Here is a 24,490-nt window from a genome sequence, read left to right on the forward strand (position 1 = left end):
TTGTAATGGATATGGACAATAAAAACCTCAGAAGTCTGTGGCTCCTCAAAAACTCTTCAGCTAAAACATGCTACATACTTAGAACACCCCCAGAGAATTCCCATCCTTTACATTTCAGCCTTTTAATGAGTAAAAACAAAGGGATTAATAGTCTGTTCTTCCAAAGCGACCAATGGGAAAAAACACCAAGCAAAACCTAACTGAAGCAAAGAATACTAAATTAAAATAACAGTAAACAAATATTAGAAGTACATTAAACTAATTTCTACTAAGAAGTTTGGTTCAGTTACCCATCCATGGGCATCATACACGCTGTCAGTGAAGATTTTCCCAAAGTTACATAATTCTACACAAGAAATTAATATTTCAGTTTTTAAATGAAGCCATAGACGGAACAATTTTTATTTCCTTGACATGCAATAACTGGAACAAAAAAAAATCAGGCAATAAATCTGACACTTCTATCATTCATGAAATCTGGATAAGTCACTTGATACATTCAGCATGTCTGAATTACAACATCTTAATTAGCCCCTACACCCGAAGATGAAATACCCAAGAGAAGCTATTAGAACTGAAACTAATTTGTATGATTTCTTGTGAGTTCCTGTCATTGTGTGGCAGATCAATGATCCAGTACAAAAGCTATATACGCAGCATGTTTCAGTGCGCTGTAGTTACTCTCCACACGCCAGCAAAGTGGGCCTCTGCCTGTAGCCTTTAAAGCAAAATGTATTTATAACAATTATCTTTTCTCTCCCTCACTAAACATTCTAATTTGAACCACCGTGACAAGAATCAGGTCCAAGAAAGAACCAGAATTGGAAACAGGTTTAATATCACCAGCATACCCTGGTGAAATTTAACTTTGCAGCAGCAGTACAATGCAACACACAAGAACAGAGAGAAATAAAAGTATGAATTACAGTAAAAATAAATATATATATTAAGTTAAATAAGTAGTGCAAAAATAGAAATAGAGAAGTAGTGAGGTAGTGCTCACAGGTTCAATGTCTGTTCAGAAGTCGGATGGCAGAGGGGAAGAAGCTGTTCCTGAATCACTGAGTGTGTGCCTTCAGGCTTCTGTATCTCCTACCTGATAGTATCAGTGAGAAGAAGGCATGTCCTAGTTGGTGGGGGGTTCTTAATGATGGACACTGCCTTTTTGAGGCACCACTCCTTGAAGATGTCTTAGATACTACAGAGGCTAGTGTCCATGATAGAAATGACTAAGCTTACTTCAATTCTGTACAATAGACACCCCCCCCCCCCCACACCAGATTGGTATGAAAAACCCGTCCTGCCGAAGGGTTTTGGCCCAAAACGTCAAATTTTTTTTTTCTATAGATGCCGCTGGGCCTGCTGAGTTCCTCCAGCATTTTGTGTGTGTTGCTTGGATTTCCTGCAGCTGCAGATTTTCTCTTGTTTAAAATTACTAATGCTATTTTTATGAAATGATACATTAAGTAAAAGAAATAACTAAAGGAACAAATGAACGTGCAGCTGTGAAAAGGGAAGTAATCAAAGTTACTGATTTGAAAAAATATGGATTCAAAGTAAGACAGAATCTTGGAGCGAGTCTGAGATGAATGAACGTTGTTGGCAGAAATGGTGGGATTAGGCAATAGATTGATCCACAGAACACGAGGTCATACCTGAAGATGTGGAATCATTGCCAGGTCAGACAAGTGGGTTAAAACAGAATTAAGATTCACGGCAATGAGGAGCAGCAAATTAGCAGTGATCACGGCTGATACTTATTAGGCTTGAAAGTAATGCACATTCAGAAGCTGAACTTGTGAAGAGTGATTGACAGATGCTTGAACTGAATGATTACATTCTCCAAATGATTGGAATTGGGATAAAAGTTTAGTAATGACAGAGTTATGATAAAGTTCGTAACTGAGGCTGAAGGGTAAACTGTCCTCACTGAGACTCAACATCCCCCTCTGTATCTGGATCTTAGACATCGTGACAGAAAGACGCAGTCAGTCGGAGTTGGAGGCAACTTCTTAAGCTCCACTGCGCTGAGCACTGGTGCACACCTCCCTCTCCCCCCACCATGGCTTCATGCTCAGTCCACTGCTGTTCGTGCTGTTGACTCATGACTGCACTGCCAGATTCAGCTCAAACCACATTAAACTGTCTAACTATTACAGTATTTTTAGCTATAAAATCATGATATTTTAGACATAAGGCATTAACTTAAGGCATTAGATGTAATTTACTTGCCAAATGATGCTTCAAAAAGTCGTTTCCAAATATCATCCCAATTCTTTCCACTAGCAAATTCTCCAGCAACTTTCGCATCACGACAATACAAACAGATTTGTACTGTATTGAAATCTAGATCCGAATCATACATAAATATTTCTTGTCTCATCACCGAGGTCTCATCTCTAGGATAGCAGGCTGTTTACTATTCTGTGTTTCCCTGAGCTGTACACTACACACATCTTCAACTATATTATTAACTTATTTGTGATTTCTGTTTTATGTCCTGATGTCGCGCCTTGGCCCAAAACGTTAACTGTTTATTCCCATCCTGACGTGCTGAGCTCCTCCAGTACAATGTGTGTATTGTTTTCGTTTTATGTGTTGTGTGTGATTTATGTTTTGTGGGTGCACTGTGGTTCTGGAGGAACATTGTTTTGTTTGATTCCAACCAAATATGTACAGTCAGATGACAAAAAAACTTAACTTTAAAGGGACATTACTGAAGAGATACCAGTGAATGGTCCAGTTAGGAAGTGCAACTTGAAGCACAACTCCGGGTCAAACAGAAAAGTTTCTCACCAATAGAGTGAGTGGCTAGGAAGCTGAACGAAGTCATGGATAATTCAATGGAGTTAACTGGGGTGGACTGACAGCATTAACAATAACTTGCAACTCAAGATTCATGTGAGATAAAGCCGTAACTTCATCTGGGTGAATGATCCTCCAACAACAGCGCAGAGGTAGCAATGGCAGCTGATACATTTGAATTGGTGGGAAAGTGGAGCGAGTTTATAATTATTCATATGGAATGTGTACCCATGCTTTCGTGAACAGATTTATTTGAGGAGGAAGTAGATACTGGACAGGGAGAGTGCTGGAATTATTGGGAGATTTATCTTACTCGGAACATCATTGCTGAAATCAGAGGGACTATATCAGAACAGGAAGAAGTGGAGTCAAAGGGGTGTTCTGTAGAACAAATGGATTAAGAGGATACGATGGTAGATGATTTTTCAGTTCTGTGGAAGAAAAGAAGGACCAAGTGGATTGAAGAGGTTGGAGAATCCTAGCCAAGAGAGATGGTGACCTACGAGCAGATTAGGAGGAAGGTAATTAAGCTGGAGGTCAGTGGTGATGCCAGCTCCAGATTATTGAGGAAATGACTCCTTCAAATACATGACAGAAAGACACATGTATCACTCAGCACTCTCTTTTGATATGAAATGATTCTTTTTAATCTCCACTAGCTTCAACTCTTATTTTAAAACGCAGAAGTAGATTGCCTCGAAAACTGAAATCTAGATCCTCAGTGAAGAGACCTTTGCATCCGGGAACACAAGAGAAACCCTGTTCCAACATTATACATTTATATCATTATGCTGCAGATTTCCTCAAAGTACAATAATAGACAAGATTATTTTCATTTTAACCTCTTTTCAAAGTCTAGACAAACTTTAGCTGAGATAAACTGGTAAAGGCAAAGAGCACATTTTTGATATTGACATTGATCAGAATCTAAGCAAGTTTGACTTTGCTGCTTTTCCTGATGCTTCATGTTTCATTTTCTGCCTGGAAACTTCTTAGCTAGCACTGAAGATGGCTACAAAGACATCTTTATATTGTGTCTGGAGCTGGAGGAATATTTTTCAGTGCCAGTTTCTTTGTTGCTGCCCTACACGCCAGCACTGGAACAGGTAGTAACTAACTAACTTCCCTTTAGATGACACAAGACCAAAGGACCCAGCTGCTTTCTACATCATATTTGTATATGAACACTTAAATCAACAGTAGTTTTAGAACTTGGACCACTTTACTTAAATGTCCATAGTTATAAGTAATTTGAGAAGATTTAAATAGTAATTTAGTATTAGTATGAATATTTTGCTTCATTATCTACAAATGCAAATAAAAAACTGCACCAGGTTACAATGAATTCTTCCATTCGTTTCTTTTTCCTGCTTAATTTACTTTCTAATTTCTCTCTCCTTCTCAAGGTGATGTCAATCCCTTGCTTGGATATAGTCCTGTGGGTGTTGAGAAGCATCATCTATAATAAGCCTTGAGACGGAGTTCTGCCAACCTATCTCAATGAATAAAAAAATCATAAGAAAGTCTCTTATGTCACAGATGTTACTTCTGGAACTAAAGCAGTATCTTGGTGACTTTCCCTCATAAACACAGATGTAATTCTCTTACTGTTGCCCGAAAGTGATTACTCATCATATTATTAGCCCAGGTCAGGAGATCTGATTGCTGGAGGCTGAGGGTAGGGTGCTGGGGTTGGATCGGTGAGGAAGCTGAATGGTTGAGGGGAGAGAGGTCTGGTTGCCAAGCAAATTTGTCATGAATGGAAAAAGAAGGAGCTGGTAACAACTGGTGGTTGTGAGAAGCATGATGTGAGAAGCATGATGTGGGAATAATCATGGCCTTGAGGGGATGGGGGGGTGGGGGGGGGGTGGAGAGAGAGAATTCAGAGCATTGGGAATAGAAGGTCCAGTTGGTGTGGGCGTGGTAGCCAGAAGTCAAGCATCGGACTTGGTTCACAGGAGTTTCAAATCCAGCAATGCACATTAATTAAACATGGCTAAGCAGTGACCACTAATCACCTGTAGGCAACTTAGTCTAAGATCTCCCCCAGTATTTCAAACTGAGCAATGTTGTCAACCTGCTTGTGACAGATACACAAAGAACATCAGACAAGTTTGACCCAGTCAAATTTGCAGCTAACAAGAAATGACACAGATATGCATACCGTTGCATCTTTCTGCAGATGAAAATCCAATTTGCAATTGTATAAGTGAATAAAGCAGCACTGAAGGGGATTAAATTGCTTGGCCAATGACTTGAACAATACATTTGAAATGTAAGGGATAACACTAAAGAAATTTATAATTTGGATGATAAAATATTCATCGATGCAAGTAGACCATTAAATTTTTTTTTTTGGAACCACCATTGCGAAGTATCTGGGAACTGGCTTTCTGGAGAGTCCATTTACCTCAGCCAAGGTTACAGTGATTCTAAGGGTTATATAAAACAATAACAGACTATTGCAGAATGTAATGCACTAGCCATCACCTATTCAAGTGAATCCCACGGTAACTGATATCCAGTACTCTCTATCAAACTAATTGTATGTGTATTGAATTTAAGACTGAGGCAAAATATTTTCTCTCAGAGGGTCATATGTGTTAGGATGCCATAACCTCCACCAAAGTTTAATCTTGCGACATAGGGACAAGCAAGCTTCGCTTCCAGCTAAGCTCAATGCCTTCTTTACTCGCTTTGATCACTAGAAGAGGGAGAAACCATCGTGCACCCATGTCTCCTGATGATCCTTTCATCTAAAGTTCTAAAGTAAAGTATCTAAAGTTCGCGTGCAGGCTGTGTTCGAGAGAGTGACTTCAAGGAAAGCATCTGGTCCAGATGGATTACGTGGCTGAGTACTGAAGACCTGTGCTGACCAACTGGCTGGTGCATTTACGGACATCACTCTGGCAGTACGTGGTACCCACCTGTTTCAAGCAGGCTTCAATTGTACCTGTGCCCTCTGCTTCCTCAGGAGTCTGCAGAGATTTGGCATGTCATCAAAAACCTTGGCAAACTTCTATAGATGTGTGGTCGAAAGTGTGCCACTGGCTGCATTACGGCCAAGTGTGGGAACATTTATGCCTTTATGTGGAAAACCCTACAAAAGGTAGTGGATTCAGCCCAGTACATCAAGAGTAAAACCCTCCCAACCATTGAGCACACCTGCATGAAACATTGCCGTAGGAAAGCAGCGTCCATCATCAAAGATCCTCATCACCCATCATGCTCTTTTCTTGCTGCTGTCATCAGGTAGAAGGTACAATAGCCTCAGGACTCGCACCACCAGGTTCAAGAACAGTTGCTACCACTCAACTATCAGGCTCTTGGACAAACACAGATAACTACACTCAACCAAGGACTCCTTTGTCTTGTTATTTCATAGATGATTTTATTTATTGCTATTTATTTATATCCGCTTTTGCAGTTTGCTGTCCATTGATCCTGTTTACTCTTCTATATAGATTTGCTGAGTATGCCCACAGAAAAAGAATCTCAAGAGTTGTATGTGGTGACATATATGTACTCCGATAACAAGTTTTACTTTGAACTCCTTTCTTCAAAGGTTAGTGGAAGCAGAGACTTCGAATATTTTTAAGACAAAGCCTTAGGGAGAAATATGACAACGGAAAGTTCAGCTCATATTAAAAATTGGATCAGTTACAATCTTCTTAAATGGGAGGGGAGGTAACGTCACCTACTTTAACCTTAGTGCATATGTGTGCCTGCCCACTTCTCAATACCTTGATTCCATTGGAGAGGCTGTTAAATAAGTAGGGGTATAATTTAAGAATTGTCGGGTGCAAGAAGGGGAAAGAATGGTTGGAATGGAAAAGGGCCAGTTTTGTTTGTTCACTTCCATCTTTTCACCATTTCAGTGTTTTCCCTTTCCCTCTTTCCTTTCACCTTGTTTCATTTCTTATAACATGGACATGAATATACAGGTATGCGTCGCTTAACGTCCACGATATGTTCTGTGAAATCGGGCGTTATGTGATTTGGTCGTTGTGCAAACACCATATTATATACTTAGCAAACCTACATGGAGTACTGTAGTGTACCCGTATTGTCTAACTTAGCAATGATCATCAATGTGCTGAGGGGGATTCTCTTTTGTGTTTGGTCCTCAATCCACATCATCAGCAATTTCTCCAAATCCGACATAGGTTCCTCTCGCATTTTCGTAAGCCTTGTAGTTTTCAGTGAAGCCGATCCTTTAACACTTCTGAGAATTTTTTCTTTGTTTTTCAGGATCGTCGTGATTGTCAAGTGTGACATGCATAAATCGCGAGCAATAGCATTCACTGGTTTTCCACCTTCATATTGTTTAATAATCTTTTGTTTCACTTCCAAATCAATACCTTTCCTTTGCCTCTTGATGCTGCTATCACTAGGAGTGGTTTTGCTGTGTTTGGAAGCCATGATGCACTTTACGGTAATATTTTCAAAAGAAAATTAGAGAGATAACACTACTACACTCATTGGTTACGTCCACTACGTCACGTTCTCCGATCGGGACTAGGCACATATGTGCGATCGGACATTAAGCAGCACACACCTGTAAGATGCTTTGTGTTGTTCTCAACATTTTTTGCTATAGATGATTTCAGATTTTTTTGTTCCTGTGTACTCTATCCACCCCATTCTGCTTATTACTATTAGCAATTTTTAAAAATAACTGCATCTATTAATAAGTCCCCCCACAGTTGGATTGAAGTAAATTGAAAACCCAGGACTGGTGTTAAGAGTGGAAACCCCCGATTTGACCCAAGATACTGCAGAAGAAACATTGTTTCATAATGAACCATTTGATACATACCGGCATCAGCAAGGCTCGTATCTCTATGTAGAGTACATTATCATGGTAGAACTCCCTCAAAGCCTCATAGAAGTACGTTTTAAACACGAGGGCATAGGAAATGAGGCTGGAAGCAGCTTGAAATAGGTCTTCAAATCTTCTCCAAACCATGTGTTGTGATCGGTAGGCTTCCTCTGGTTTTTCTGTTACCAGTGTAAGATTTCTGATTAGACTGTAGGGAAAATAGAAGCATATTTATCAAATACGAATTTGCCTCAATCCACACTGTTTTTGTAACTTAATTGTAGCATTCAATTTTCAAGGAGGACACATGATTCAAAGTACTTTGGGTCATCCACACACATTCAAATTAAACTCGCTTTAAAAACAATGGACACAATTTCTTAGTTTAAAATTGCATCTTCAAAAATGAAATTTATAGGACTGGAATTGGTTCATTATTGTCACATGTACTAAGACAAAAAGAAAAGCTTGAGCAGATCAGCTCGTTTACTCAGAGCACTCAGTAGAACAAGGTAAAACAATAACAATGTAGAATAAAATGGATCAGCTATAGAGAAAATGCAGTGAAGAGCCAAGAGCTTCATTATAAATCTCCTCCACTCCTCTATCAGTGCTGAAAAATCCTTCCCGAGGCCCAACTAGATTTTTATTAGGAAAATATACTTAAATTCCAGACCTCAGTCATTACAAGGTGTTTTATGAACTTTCAGATATCTACGACAATTCTTGTCAAGGTGGTGTCAAGCTGTAATGAGAGTTGAGGTTTGGGTGCAGACTTTGATGTTTTTTAGTTTGTGGATTTGGTTTTGGGGTTATTGCAAGGAACTGGGGAACAGATCAGGGATTAGGGACAGGGATGAGATTCCTTCGAGGTCATGAGCAGTAAGTGACGAATCAGAGTGAGGAGTTGGAGTGCTCTGTGGTAGTAGGCCAGCTATCCCTGTGGATGGATGTCAGGTCCCTTGGATGAAGGCTTGTGCACTCCAGGTCAGCTAGTTCCCCAAGGTGCCAAGTCTGTGCAGGCAGGAGGCACCAGGGCTGCTACGTCCAGAAGTCCAAGCCCAGCGTCTGCAAGCCTGCGAGCTGGCGGCCCAATGGCACAACCGGAAGTCGGAGACCTGATGTCTGCGAGTCTGGGCCAGCGACTGAAGGTTGCATTGGGATGTCGTGAGATTGAAGGCCTGTCTCTGTGTGTGAGTGGGTGGGAGGAAAGGGGCTTGTTTTACTGTCATCATTCTGTTTCGTTTTCTGTTGTTGTTGCTCATGTTTTGTTCTTCTGGACATCATAGGCTTGCTATGTTGACGCTGGAAAGCATAGCAACACTTGAGGACTGCCCTGAGCGCATCCTTAGGTTATGTTGGTGGCACATTGCACTGTATGTTCGATGTACATCTGATAAATAAATGAATCTGAATCTCTGTAACACTGTTCCATCTTTTGTCACTTCTCAGTGCAGTCTGCTCCCATTTATTAAGTATTCACTCACCTTGTTTAATTTTCCCAAATGTATTACTTCGCACTTGTCCAGAATAAATTCCATTTGCCATTTTCCTGCTAACCTATTAATTTATCGTTATTGTTCTCCAGTATAGGCTTTTATCTTCACTATCAATGAAACAGGCACTTGTTAACCTCTTATTTTATGTCTCCTAGATTGATAAACATTGCAAAAAAGGGACCCTCCCTGTAGCAAAGGAGTTAAAAGATACGACTGAGGCATGAAAAATTATGAAAGGTACAAATTGAGTAGACAGTAAGAATCTGTTCCCCTTATCGAACATGAATAAAACCAAAAGACATAGATTTAATATAAGGAGTAATAAATCTAGAGGGCATGTGAGGGGGACCTTTTCACACAGAGTGTTGTGTAACTGGAATTAGACTGCCTGAGAGGGTGGTGGAGGCAGAGTTGTGGACAGCATTAAAAATATACTCGCCAAGCACTTGAATCATCTATGGATAGACGGGATTATTACAAGTCCCATTGGTCAGAGTGAACAAAATGGCCATGAGCATGTTGAAGCAAATGGCTGACTCCATTGAAATTACCCTTTTACACATTAGAACTCCTGCTAAGTACCCTTTTCTTGCAGCCACTGAAGCACTTTCCAAAATTCTGCCCAAAGAAATAGCCATTAGTGTACCACACGACTGTTTTTTAAGCCTATACAAACCACATCAGGTAGTTCATTTTCACTAAAACTCCTTACTGACAAATCAAAATGGTTCAGTCTTTGGACAGCCATGGCCTTCCCTTACAAATATATCATTGATTATATATTGCCTTTCCAATAACTTCCCCTCTTCCTCAATTTTGTTAGCCACCAATATTATTCCTATAACTCTGCTGTTGATCTTTTACTCTCTTTGGGATCACAATATAATCAGAAAGGATAAGAAAATGATAGACAAGAGCCTAGGATATATTTCACCAGGCCTAGCAATTTTGTTTTTTTAAAACATCTTAAAAATATTTTATTATTGCCATTATTGTTTGCCTTCCTTAACGTTTTGCTTCATAACCTTCCTCCTTAACCTCTATATCTATATCAATTCATTGTCTCCAAGGGCAGAGTGAAGAATTTTGAACAATATTCTTTCTTCTTCTTTTTCTGTAATAAATTTTCTTTCTTAATTTATGTTCTTGCCTTATTTGCATTCATAAAACAGCTTTCATTCTCTGGCCAATATCTTTTCATGCTACCTCTCTAATCCTGCACCCTTTATATCTCTGTAGACTGTCTACCACATTGAACTGGCATTCGATAGAAGTTTTACTTTATTTGTCTAGTGATATCCTGCATGGTCTTCAAAATCCAATGGGGCTGTGATTTGTAAATCTCACCTTTTTACATTTACGCACTTGTTTTGACCATTCGCCATTTATTCCTGGAATGACATCCTCTGATTGTAATTTGTCCTCATGTGACTACCTCTAGCTTACTTCTATAAACTACATCAATCATGTAGCAATGTTTTAGCCATTTGTGGTTAAGTGAGGGTAATAGATTACTGTACATCAGGTCACATCTTTGTCCATGTGGAATGACAATGGACTAAGATTTTAGCAGGGTGCTTGAAACACATAACACATCAAAGGAAACCCAAGTGCATTCCAAAAGGATCTCTGGATAACAATTAGCTTTAATCTAAGAAGACTTTGAGTCATTAGGACCAATTCCACTGCTCATGTCTCATGCTGAAGTGGGCCAACTTTTGGCAAAAATTTGAACTCCATTTGGCAGAGATTCTTTTTACTGGCTGAGCCCTCGGGGCGAGCATTTCTGATGCTTTCAAATTCATTCTATTTTCTTTGATTCAAGCTAAACCTTGATATTCTGTTCAAAGTAACTCTAGCAGAACTGATCAGGCCAATTTTGTTCATCCGTAGGAAACTGGCTCCACCTAATATAATAACAATATTAGCTCACTTCAAACGTACTATTTCCTGCCTTATGCTAAAGTACAGGGAACACTTACAGCTGTTCTCTCTTTAATTATTCCCTCAGATTCTGTGAAAGCAAGAACATTACAGTGAATTCATAAAAGCTTTTGATTTTATTTTCATTTACACATACTAACTAAGGGAAAACCTAAGGTGAGAGGAGAAAAATTTAAAAGGGATCTGAGGGTAATATGTTCACACACAGGTGGTCCATATCTGCAACTAGCTGGCAGGGACAGTAAAAACATAAATATGAAGATTGAGAGGGATATTGGCCAAATGGGACATGATGGGCATTATGGATGAGTTGGGCTATGTCAATGCTGTATGAATCTTTTTTCATTGCCTTTTTCTAAAGCATCAGGAGCGCTCCACTTTGAAGAATGGCTCACAGATCTCTATAGAAGAGGAGTTGATTGTGTTCTCTAACAGTCTGTAAGGAAAGTGAATTTAAAATGGTCATGTTGATATTTAATATGGAATGTGCTCACGATCTGTAATAACCTCGAGGAAAACCTGTTAAAACCTTCCACCAGAGCTCACACTGAAGGTGTAGAACACAACTTCCTCAATCATCTTAAACGTTAGCAACATGTTTTCCTTTCCCCTTCTCCAATGACTCTTGCCAGAGTCCCCCTGAATCTTTGTTGTTTCAACTCACATCCCAGTAAACCTAAACTGAGCCAGCTGACCATCTTAGATTTTCAGAAATCCTTGGAAAGAGGGGGATATCTTGTCAATTTCATTACTGATCTTGGCTACCTATTTTGTTGTCTACCTTAATACTTCATTCCTATAAACAAATAGATAAATTTGTGATGGTTATAATCATGTTATAGAGAACCACTTAAACTACTGTTACTTGTGAGGAAAAATAGCAAAGGAAAAGTCAAATTTTAAAGCCAAGGCCTCATTTATTCCTAGAATGCCATCAAATCCTTAGTGGCTTTGGGTAAGTTTAAGTAGTAATGAGATCTTAGGAATGGCTGGACTTCGAGATAAAAACACATAGATATTCTTGCAACACACACAAAATGTTGGAGGACCTCAGCAGGCCAGGCAGCATCTATGGAAAAGAGCAAACAGAAAAGTCCTTTGCATTGATGTTGCCTGGCCTGCTGAGTTCCTTCAGCATTTTATGTGTGTGTTGCTCAACTTTCCAGCATCTGCAGGTTTTGCTGTGTTCATACATATTTTTGCCAGGTGTACAACATTTTATTCATTTTTAAAACATATATCCCTGTTTCCCCATCACAAAGCTGCACATAGCAAAATTTCAATCAAAACCAACTGAATTTAGTTCAAATACAATAGACTTTTATCATTTCTCCCCATTTTATTCCTACTCTCCTGAAGGCAATTTATGTGGAAATAAAGTTCCACAGATTACAAGATAGTGGCACTATAATAGTCAATGTCAACCCTATGATGATATCCATTAGCTATAGGCAGGAGACATTTAGAGGACAATCAGCTCGCTGAGCCTGGTTTAATTTTCTATTCCGCTCAACTTTGGGAACTCAAAGTCCAGTTGAGAGATATATGGGGCGAGTTGTCGGAGGAAGATGTAAAAATGTTTACAATTTCAACATTTAAAAGACATTTGAACAGATAGGAAATGTTTAGGGGAGGATATGAATAAATGCAGGGAAATGGGTCTAACTCAGAGCAGCACCTTGGTTGGCATGGACAAGTTGGGCTGTTTCCACAGTGTTTAACACCCCATCCAGCCTCACCTTCCTTTGCTCCAGCGATGCATCTTAGCAGAAATTGTGAACTGACCCCAATTCCCCTGATCTGCGAGGTCTGGAGACATAGCACATCATACACTGAGCAGTTAAAAGCTTCAGGTTATAAATTTATAATATGTAGAAACTTACAAAAATTCCATTTGAGTGCTTTTCATTGTGACTTTATTAATCAGTGCAACTACTTTTTTACATCAGCAATAGAGAAGTAAACTCTGTATGAGATTATGAAATTTTAATCTAAGTGCATTTTGTCCCATAAATAATGTTAATAATTTATGATTAATTATTATAACTAAAATCAAATTCATTTTGTTCTGACTGTGATATTTTGGGTACTAAAATAGGGAAGGTGAAATTTTACCACCATTCAACTGCTGGCCATGAATATAGCCTCAGTATTTTTTTAAAAACAGAAAGCGTGTATCTACTGATAATCTAACCCTATAATCCTAGTTCAAACTACTATTTATAGAAAATGTTCCACCGATTTAAAAAAGGTCAACTTTCAGTACATATAATCATGATTGACATTATAACAAAGCTTCTTCAACTAAGTCGTTTGTCTTTGGACTGTGGGTGGAAACTGAAGCATGTTGTAACAGCTTCAGTTTCCACCCACAGTCCAAAGACAAACGACTTAGTGAGTTAATTGGTCATTGTAAATTGTCCTGTGATCAGATAGGGTTAAATTGGTGGGTTGCTGGATGACACAGGGCTGGAATTAAGGGTTATGGGGAAATGGCAGGTAAGCGGACCTGAGCTTCTTAGTCCGACATCCAAGGTAATTTTGAATGGTGAAGTAGGCTCACCTGGCCAGATGGACTGTATCGCTAAATAAATAAATATATTAATGCAATGTGCTCAGTTATAGGGTAAAATCTTTCCGTGTGATTTAAAGAGTGGGCAATTCTCTTGATGACTATCCCATAATTGTGTCCAATGATTGCTGCCAAAAACATGTAGATTAGTCAGTTCTTCACTTCAGCAGGATAGAGTTAGAGTTTTGCTGCATAGAAACAAGTCCTTTGGCTTACCACATCTATGCAGGCCTTCATGCCTATCTATACTTCAGAACATAAGAACATTAAAAACAGGACAGGAGAAGGCTACCTGGTCTTTTAAACCACTTTTTGCCGATTAAAAGAACCGAGGAAGATTCAAAAGAACATTGAGCTGAGTGCAGGTGTTCAGCGCCATTTTCCAGCCTCTTGTTCGCTGCTGCCGGAGGAAGGCATCTGCATGTGACGGCCTATATCTCCCTCCCCTTCGCTGCTCCTGAAGGAAGGTCCCTGTGTGCATTCATGTTCTCATTAGTGTTTTTTCTCTCTCTCTCTCATTTCTGGTCACTCCTTTTTTTTTTGTTGCTATCTTGGGTGATTTTGAATCAGGATGGCCTGCAATTAATGAGCTGAACTGACTATGCCTGGACTCTTTCGATTTTGTGCTTTATATTCTGTGTTTTTTTCTGTTGCCACTTTGCTCATGGGTGGGGGGAATTTGAACGGGTTACATGGTTTTCTTTGTTTCGTGGCTGTCTGTGAGAAAGACGACTCTCAGGTTGTATACTGCTTACACATAAATATACTTTGAACCTTTGAAATCCATTGCCGCCATTTCTTCCATATTCCTCTTCAGCTTGCCATTCAGGTGTCTCTTAAATATTATTACTGCTCCGAACTCCCCGGACAGCTCATTCCAAATGCCTACTCTTTATGTGAAAACATTTACCCCATAGACTTTTTAAACTTCCTCCCTCTCACCTTAAACCAATGCCCTCTCATTTAGATGCAACAGTTCTGGGATACAGATGCTGGCTATCAGCCCTATCTATGCCTCCCAAAATTTTATATCCCTCTGTCATGTCACCGCTCAGCCTCATTTGCTCAACAGAAAACAGACACAGTCTATCCAATCTCTCTTTACAACTCAAGCCCTCCATTCCAGGTAACATCCTCATGATCACTTTCTAATCAAAACCCTCCCTAATCCTGTGGGGCAACCAAACACGGCATCCTACCTCTTGTACTCAAAACCCTAGAACAACAATTTCAAAACGAAATGAAACACTGTGAACACAGTACAGGCATGTATATAAATCTTCTGTTTACTTATCTGTCATATTTAAAATAATAAAACAGCGCTTTATCAGGATGAAAGAAATAACTAATTTGCATTTGTATATGATGCTTTTGGTTTCTTCAAGATTTCTTGAAGTGTTCCACAGCCAAGGAATTATTTTTTTTTTAAAAAAGCAGTAGCAAATAGTGTGTAGGCAATATCTGGCTACCAACTTGTGCAAACAGATAATCAGAGCTCCATTTCAACATGTCAGCCCATGGCCTCCTCTTGTGCCAAGATGAAGCCACCCTCACGGTGGAGGAGCAACATCTCATATTCCGCCTAGGTAGCTTCTGACCTGATGGCATGAACATCGATTTGTCCTTTCAGTAAATAAATATTTTCCTCCGGCTCCCCTCTTTTCCTATTCCCCACACTAAGGCTCTTATCTCCTCGCTGGATTCCCTCCCTCCTTCCTTTTCCTCAATGGTCCACTCTCCTCTCCTGTCAGATTCCTTCTTCTCCAGCCCTTGACCTTTCCCATCCACCAGGCTTCACCAGCTATCCTCCTTCCCCCTTCCTTCCCAGTCCTAAAGAAAGGTCAGAGACTAAAACATCAACAGTTTACTCTTTTCCATTGATGCTGCCTGACCTGCTAAGTTCCTCCAGCATTTTGGGCTTGTTGCTTTGGATTTCCAGCATCTATAGACTTTCTCATGCTAAGATAATCAGAGCTGTTGCAGTTGATTAAACATTCAGTGCAAAACTGGGTGAATTTCACCATTCTTTCTGAAATGTTTATCTGATTAGCTAGACGATACCTCAGTAGTTGTCATCTGGAAAGGGACTATGATGCAGCAAGGGAAAAGTGTTGTACCAGCAAAAGTACAATACTTTGCTCTTGGTGTACCAGTTTTAGCATGGATTGAGGTTCAAATCCAGGAATAAACTCTCAATCTACTAACACTGAGGCTGGAATACTACCAATGAGCCATGTGACTATTTAAGAAAAGATAACAAGTAACAAAATACAAAAGATATCCACATATTTGGTAAAAGAGAAAACTTTTGAAGGTGCTGAAATAGGATACCAATTGGGGAGTTTTAATAGCCAGAAAATGCATAACGTTTCTGCCACAGAAGGTTTGGGGAAATAAGGAAGGCTAGATTAGGATGAACAGAAGTACATACAATGTTCTACATGGGATGAGGAGTCGCAGACATGAATAAGGTTAAACGAGCTGTAACAACTGCATTGGGGATAGGAAGCCATCTTAAGCGGCACTACATGCTGCAAAATGCTCAACTTCTTTTTATCATCTTTGGGAATGGTTTTGCCTCCTTTTTTTTAAAGCATTCTAGGATAATATTACCAATATCTGATCTTTAGCTACACCATTTGACTTTCATAAGAGTGGATTCAAAGCCAGACTTTATTAAGTTATGAGAATGGCTTTCATTGTAGAGAGAACTGCAATGTTCTGAACTGATCTGGTTTATGTCTCTCTGCACAGTGGGTGTCTGACGGTTTTCTTTCTTTTTGGGTTTTTTTTGTTTTCCACCAGGTTCAAGAACAGTTACTACCCCCGCATCCATCAGGCTCCTGAACAAAAGGGGATCACTAAATTCGTTCTATTTCTTGTGTTCCCACAATGGGTGGTTTCACATTAAGGACTCTAGCCTGTTATTTCATGCTCTTGTTATTTATTTACATTGGCATTTGCTGTTGTTCATTGATCCTATTTACAGTTACGGTCCTATAGATCAGCAGAGTATGCCTGCAGGAAGAAGGATCTCATGTTGTATGTGGTGACATGTATGTACCCTGAAAATAAATTTTACTTTGAACTTTGTGGCTGCCTGCAAGGAGATAAATCTCAAGGCCGTATAATGTATACATACTTCGATAATAGAGGTACTTTGAACTTTTTGTCTCAATCTTCCCACGGCCGAAAACCAGAGCAAAATCAGTACACCTAGTACCAGAAACCACCTTTTTCAGAGGCAGATGCACTGTTTACATTGGTCCACATGGGTATGTCCCAGGTGCTATTTTTAATCCTAATGTGTAGCTAAATTCATCCAGAGCAGACAGACAACTTTCCCTACATAAAGAAAGGTAGGCAATATCTTTCTTCGTAATTGGTATACAGAGATCAAGTTACCACAAGCACCAGCTAAGGAGAGAATTGGCCAAAATGCATTGCATTAAAATATTTGCTCACAGTTCAGCTCCTCCAGGGCACTGGGGAGAATTCATAAAAAAATACTTTATTAAGTGAGAACTGTCAATTTAGAATTGATCAATCTGTACCTGTTATCAAGTTCTGTGACATTTTTATGTTGACGTCTGTAGCTCTCAAGCAAAACCCATTCTGAGCACATGACCAGTCTGTTCTCTGGGCGTTTGAGGAAGAAATGAAATCTGACACCTCCAGCATCCGTGAAACAAATATAACAATTAGGCAGGTAGGTTGCATTCTTCACCAGCCAATCCACATTCAGCAAGGCATAATCATGCAGGTGTAGTGCAGCACCTGGAAAATAAACCCAATAACATTTGACGTAAACACTTCCAAGTCCAAAATAAGCATCAAAAACAGTTGAACAGTAAGTTTCTGCATCATAGTTGCTTAACATCTGTTTACTAAATCACTAACTACAGGGCTGATTGAATACTCTCAGTTTAGTTAGTTAGAGATTTGATTCAAAAAACAGTCCAGTTTTGCTGGGCAACCTCAAAGCAGGACATGTGGAGAAATTCTCCAACTAAATCTCCTTATTTTCTGTTCCAGAAGTGATATTGTGATCCACAATTAATATATATTTTAATAAAGAAATTTCATGAAGGAATAACTGCCCATGTCGTTACTGAATAAAATATTATGACGTTTCATGAGTAGAAAATAACAAAACATCCTAATGAAAATGTATTGAGTGTATTGACTAAGTCATGCAAGCAAATGGGACAGCATGGGCCAGAATGGACCTGTAAGGCTAAAGGGCCTATTTCTATGCTGTATAACTTTATGAGTCTTTGAGCTGAGATTACAAACTGTAGCTGAATTTCTTGTGTATTCAGAAGCCACATTAGACTACCAGAAACACTTTGCTGTTATTTTTTCTCCCATTCATTCCTTTACATTCAAAATATTCCAGCAAACTAAGGAATGAATGAGGAATAACATGGTCCAATAAGCTTGTTGGTCCCTATAACTTTGATTGCATAATACTTAAATTAATAGAAATTGAATATAGACATTAATCATCATCTTGCATGGTCCTACATTTAAAAAAGGCATTCAATAAAATGATAAGCCACTTAAACCAGCAGACGGTGGCAATTGTTGGAAATAAGTCATTCCTTTACCAGTAGACTACTTCAAGTAGTCTCATAACACTTTCATAGATAATCACTCCTGCACAAAGCCATACACATAAAATGCTAGAGGAATTCAGCAGGTCAGGCAGCATTTATGAAAATGAATAAACAGTCAACGTTTCAAGCCAAGACCTTTCTTTGTTTTAAACAAGTTACTATTTACAGGCAGTCCCCGGGTTACAAATGAGTTCCGTTCCTTAGCCTGCACTTAAGTTGGATTTGTACATGTCGGAACAGGTACAACCAGAATTATTCAGCGTCAGTCAGTTAAATGTTTGTCTTAGTATATAGTATATATTTTGCCTTTCTACACAGATAAAACACAAGAAACATATGTATTTCAATAATTAAACCACTGCATTGCTTAGTAATAATTGTAGCTTTCATTGGGGCAGGGCATTTTGCATGCTCCATTATTCTCACTTTATCCTTTAAAATGGTTCCATTCGTTGACCAACTGTAGCCTAATGCTTTTCCAATGACCGATGGCATTTCACCTCTTTCTGATCGTTTTATTATTTCCACTTTATTTTCAATCGTGACTGTTTTCCATCAACGAAACAGAAACTCTGCAGATTCAGCAGCAGCCATGGGCGGTGGGTCCCGAGCACCCCGCCCTCCCCCCCCGGGTCCTAAAGTCCACCCGCATGGACAAGATGCTCACCTAAATACACTAAAACATCTTAAACATAATAATACAGTACTGTACATATTAATCATACCATAATAATAAAAGTAACTACATATGGTTGCATCGATGTCTTGCATACCAGGAGGGGCATTCGTGAGGTAACATTATGATGGACCTGGTGCTGGAGAGGGCAGGTTTACTACGGGTGTCAATTTCTTGAAATAGGCATCAAGGAAGGCTTGTACAGAGCTTTTCTTTTTTTCATCATAAATGGCCTTGTAGCAGCAGCGGTTCTCTGTAACTGCACAGTAAACTTTGGTGAACCTCTCTGTATTAGGACCTTGCTCCTCTAACTTTGCCATCCCTGCTTCAATGAGACGAAAGGCTTTAGCTAACTTTTTCCATCACTAACTTTTTTGGTTCCAGAGTTCCAGGGTCACAGTCTTCTTCCTCAAACACTATCATTTTTCTAAACTAAGCCAGTCTTGTCTACATTAAATACTCGGTCTGGCAAATAACCTCCCTCCTCAATTTTTTTTAAAATGTTTCAGGAAAATCACCCACAATACTTATATCAGCACTCACTGCTTCACCTTGCACTTTAATATTATGTAAATTTGCCCTCACTTTGAAACGATTGAACCAACCCCTATTTGCAACAAATTCATCACAAGCACCTTCACTTGCTGTACATGCAGCTTTTAAATCATTGAACAGGCTTCAAGCCTTTTCTTGCAGTTAAGTAAGGCTAATAGGAATATTACACTGAATTTGATCGTCTAACCAAATTATCAATAGCCTTTCCATTTCAATAATCAAACCACTGCATTACTTAGTAATAATCGTAGCTTTCATCAGGGCAGGGCCTTTCACATGCTCCATTATTCTCACTTTATCCTTTAAAATTGTTCCGATTGTTGACCGACTGTAGTCGAACACTTTTCCAATGACCGATGGCATTTCACCTCTTTCCAAATGCTTTGTTATTTCCACCTTATTTTCAACCGTGATTGTTTTCCTTTTCTTTGATGCATCACCAGCACTTGCATCGGATTTACACTTTGAAGACATGGTTACAAGGGTAAATAAGAAAAAAATTTAAGCCAAATACAAAGTTACGCACTCAGCACAGTGTTAACGGCAACGTGATCCGACCTAAAATGGCAGAACGGCCTTACACGAGGCGACGAACCGCTGACACCTTGCAATGTTTTCATGAGCGCCACAACATAGTACGTGCATTCGTTACTACGAACCATTGTATTTAACTCAGAGTTTCAACAGGCTTTGTGGCAGGTCGTTCGTAAGTATGAGTTGTTCATAAGCCAGACGTTCGTAAGTCAGGGACTGCCCATAATATGCTTTTTAAAAGAATTTTTGAACACATCATCAGAGGCTATTTAGGATTTCCATTATCACTATCTTCGTCAGAACTTTCTGAAATGGCACTGGAGGTTTTTGCAGACCTGGACAACCTCCTCCAGTTTGTCTGTATGACAGTTTAATTCCCCTCTTCTCATGTCTCTTTTATTCTTTTTCAAAGTGGCTGGGGTCCTGTCGGAGTACATGAACTACAACTGTAGCTCAAACTACGGTTGTTCATGGACGGTGGGTTCTCAGTCTCGGAACTCACCGAGCAGCCTGGCGTTTCAATATCTTCAGGTGCAGCCCTGTGGACTCCTCACCAGTGTCGCTGACTGAAGCTTCGTGGGAGATTGCTATATGCTGCTGTCAAAAGAAAGCCTCTGCACTCGAACATTCTCTTTCTCTATGGTGAGTTTGAGTCTGCTGGTCCTCGTGCCGGGGAATTTGGACAAACGACATAGCAGATTGTAACATCAAAACAACGAGCTGTTGGTCTCCCCTCTTTGTGACAGGAGCAATATATCCCTCTCCATTGTGGGAGAGGGAGCCTATCTGACGTGTTGAAGTGTTGGGATGGACAGTAGTGTTTGATGGGCTCTAGATCATGGACTCTGGGGGCTTTGCTGGTGCTTGCATGGTGGGTGGGGGGGGGGGTTGTTGGTTATGATGCTGCTTGTGCATGGGGGGCTTTAGGTTCTAATGCTTTCAGCCATTCATTCTTTAGATCTGCAGCATGTTGCCACCAACACTGAACCCCTTACAATTCTCCTACCGACACAACCGATTGACAAACGACACAATACCCACAGCTCTACATACCGTCCTTACACATCTGGAGAAGAAGGATACTTATGCGAGAATGTTGCTCTTGCACTACAGTTCGGTGTTCAACATCATAATTCCCTCCAGGCTCGACTAGAAGCTCAGAGACCTCACCCTTCACCTTGCCTTGTGCAGCTGGATCCTGGACTTCCTGTCAGATCATCGGCAGTTGGTAAGAGTGGGCTCCCTCATCTCTGCCCCGCTGACCCTCAACACAGGTGCCCCTTAGGGCTGTGTCCTAAGCCCCCTCCTTTACTCTCTCTATACCCATGACTGTTTTGCCACCCACAGTTCCAATCTACTAATTAAATTTGCTGACAACATTACATTGATTGGCCTAATCTCAAATAATAGCGAGGCAGCCTACAGAGAAGAAGTCAACACCCTGACACAGTGGTGTCAAGAAAACAACCTCTCTCCCTCAATGTCACAAAAACAAAGGAGCTGGTTGTGGACTACAGCAAGGGTCACCAACCTTTATTGCACGCGGACCATTTTAATATTGACAATATTCTATTGGCTGACGGGTGGGGGTGGGGTGGGCATTAATCACGACTGGAATACAGCAATACTCGAAGGGGGTTCCTTATGTCCAGTCTATTCCTCAATTTAGTTTTCTTGGTTATCAGCACTTGCATCTGTCCCACGTGCTCATGTTTTTTCCGCTCAGAAAACTCAACGGGTTTGTCTCTAAGTCACTGGTTCCCAACCATTTCTATGCCCCACACCTTTTCTATCACACATTATGTTTGATTAATGTTCGCACCCCCTGCAAAAGTAATATCACATTTGAAGATGATTTTTGAACCACAAATTGAACCATACAATACTGCAGGTGAAAAATTGAACTTAAAAAAACAAGCTTTTAATTCAGTGCATAAAATGCAAAAATAAATTGAGCAATTAGATTCTAATTTATTCAGAAAAAATTGTAAACGTAAAATCAATCCCAGTTGTGAACATAGAATTCAATGACTTCTTTGCTCCTGCTTCTGATTCATGATTTTGTCAAAACTTGGAACATACTTGCTGACTGCGATCCGCAGGTCTGCCTGTGGATTCAGGTGACTCCTAGATTTTGTCTTGATTGACAAAAGAGAACTGAATCCAGATTCACACAAGTATGTTGTTGCAAATGGAATGAGGACACGGAGTGCTCTTCCACCAAGTCTTGGGAACATATCCAGTGCTGCACACCAAAACTCCTTCAAAGTCTTGCTTTCAAATTGCATTTCAAGAGCTCGATTTGTCCACAAATCAATAAGATCTTCCTTCAGCTCTTCATCATCTGGCATTTTCTCCAAATTGTAGGAATATGGATTCATGATTCATTCTTCTGAAATCTTCAGGTCTCCAGCAGCAAAATATCCATCAAACAATTCTGACAGCATTTCCAAATGAGCCACAATTTCTTCATGCACAGTAGGAGTTATGGATCCAGCATCATCAACCATCTCTTCTAGTGAAGGAAAATTTGAGAGACTCAACCTTTCCATCCTTCGACACCAAAGACGTAACTTTTCTTTGAAGGCATTCAACTTTTCACAAGCCTTCAATATGTTTTTCCCTTTTCCTTAAAGAGAAACACTCAGGTTATTCATACGAGTGAAGTCAGCTAAGTAAGCCAGCATTTGGGCGAATTCCTGTGATTCCATTGCCCCAACCAGATCGCATTTACGTTCCTCCAGAAAAACTTTGATTTCATTCCGCAGTTCAAAGAAGCAGGTTAAAGCTTGTCCTCGTGACAACTAACGGACTTCTGTGTGGAAAAGCAAAACTGAATGCTCACTTCCCAGATCCTCACAAAATGATTTGAAGATGCAATGGTTCAAAGCACATCCCCTGATCCAGTTGATGATCCTCACACAAGTGGACTTTCTTCAAATTTGGAGGCAATGTTTTTGATGCCAAAGCATGGCGATAAAGAAAACAATGGGTAACTTGCAAGTCTGGAATCTCCTTTTTCATCAATGCAGTAAAGCCAGATTTATTTCCAAGCATTGCAGGTGCCCCATCAGTGCACACAGAACCAATGACTTCGATATCTAAATCATGTTTGGCAAAGAAGTCTTTCACCAGTTGCATCACATCCTTTGCAGTTGTGTTTGTTTTCAGATCTTTACAAAACAGGAAATCTTCCTTCACAGCACCATCATTGACATACCTCACTAATGTGATGAGTTGACTACAACTGGAGACATCAGTTGACTCATCCAACTGAACAGAGATTTTAAGACGACTAGTTCTAACATCTGAGATGATTTGGTCCAAAATACCTTCACTCAAATCACTGATTCGGTGGTTAATGACATTATTTGATAGGGGCACCTGTTCAAATTTTTTTCTTGCTTCTTTGCCCAGGATAATTGTTGCCATTTCCAGTGCACATGGCTTGATGAGATCTTCTGCAATTGTATGGGGCTTCTTGGATTTGGTCACTTTATATGCTACTTGGTATGAAGCAAGAAGTAGTGGTTTTTCAACAGAAATGAAACATAATTCGGGAAGAATTACGTGTGAATCAAAACGAGCTCTTTTGATTTTCAATGACCCAACATCATGTCCTTCAACATCAGCTCCACCATGCTTGTTCTTGAAGTGCTCTTGAAGCTTGGATGGCTTCAGATTTGAGTTGGAAAACACAACGCTACAAAGAATGCACTGGGGTTTTTGCAAGCCATTATTTCCTGTTGTGCAAGTAAAACCAAAGCACACATAGTCATCATTCCATTTCCTTCTTTTTGACATGATGAAGTGTTAAGGGTAAAGAGAAAAATATGAGCTAATATGAGAAAAACTATCTGACTGAGTCAGGGATAACCACTTTACTCAACCAGACACGCCTATAGCAAAGTATCTCGAGAAATACGCTTTTGAATATTATATTACGACAATATCTGCGGTTACGCCAAGATAAATCATCAGGTGGAAATGCTACGGGGATGCAACTCGACTTATTAGGCTACACTCTACTGAATTTACACACCTATTTCCGATGATTACCGGAGATATGAACTCCCATCACACAATTCAAAGTCCTCAGTGCTAACCATGATAGCTCCTCAACTAACACAACTCAAAATTATCAACGATTCAAGTAAAAAACCTTTTAAGAGAAAAAAAACCTTTGAAATTCAAAAACTTCTTTAATGCATTGAGACAAATACTAATGAATGACTTCAGCTGCTTTTTATCAAAATGCAGCTTTTTAAAATTTTATAATTGAATAATTTTCCAAAAACGGGTTTGGTTTTAACGCCAAGTCATTATTCAATGGTTGATTCGGGACATATAAAGATTTTGGCATTATGGGATGATTCTTAACTCTGAGATGTAACCTTCTAGCTAACATTGATGAGACTCAACTCTGAGGTGTAACTTCCCAGGTGACACTGATGAGAATCCTCA

The 24,490-nt window shown here is 39.7% G+C and overlaps 1 protein-coding gene across 2 annotated transcripts in view; it reads right to left on the minus strand.

Annotated features, from left to right (window-relative positions):
- ada2a (adenosine deaminase 2a) overlaps positions 1–24,490 on the minus strand; it is a 99,303-nt gene that overhangs the window by 56,231 nt on the left and 18,582 nt on the right. For both annotated transcript variants that reach the window (XM_059978194.1, XM_059978193.1), the window contains exons 2-3: positions 17,197–17,419; positions 7,625–7,835 (exon numbers count right to left, since the gene is read on the minus strand). In XM_059978194.1, the coding sequence (XP_059834177.1) occupies positions 7,625–7,835; positions 17,197–17,419 (434 nt within the window). The remainder of the gene's footprint in view (positions 1–7,624; positions 7,836–17,196; positions 17,420–24,490) is intronic.

Source organism: Hypanus sabinus, chromosome 8 (assembly GCF_030144855.1).
Source record: "Hypanus sabinus isolate sHypSab1 chromosome 8, sHypSab1.hap1, whole genome shotgun sequence".
NCBI classification, from domain to species: Eukaryota; Metazoa; Chordata; class Chondrichthyes; order Myliobatiformes; family Dasyatidae; genus Hypanus; species Hypanus sabinus.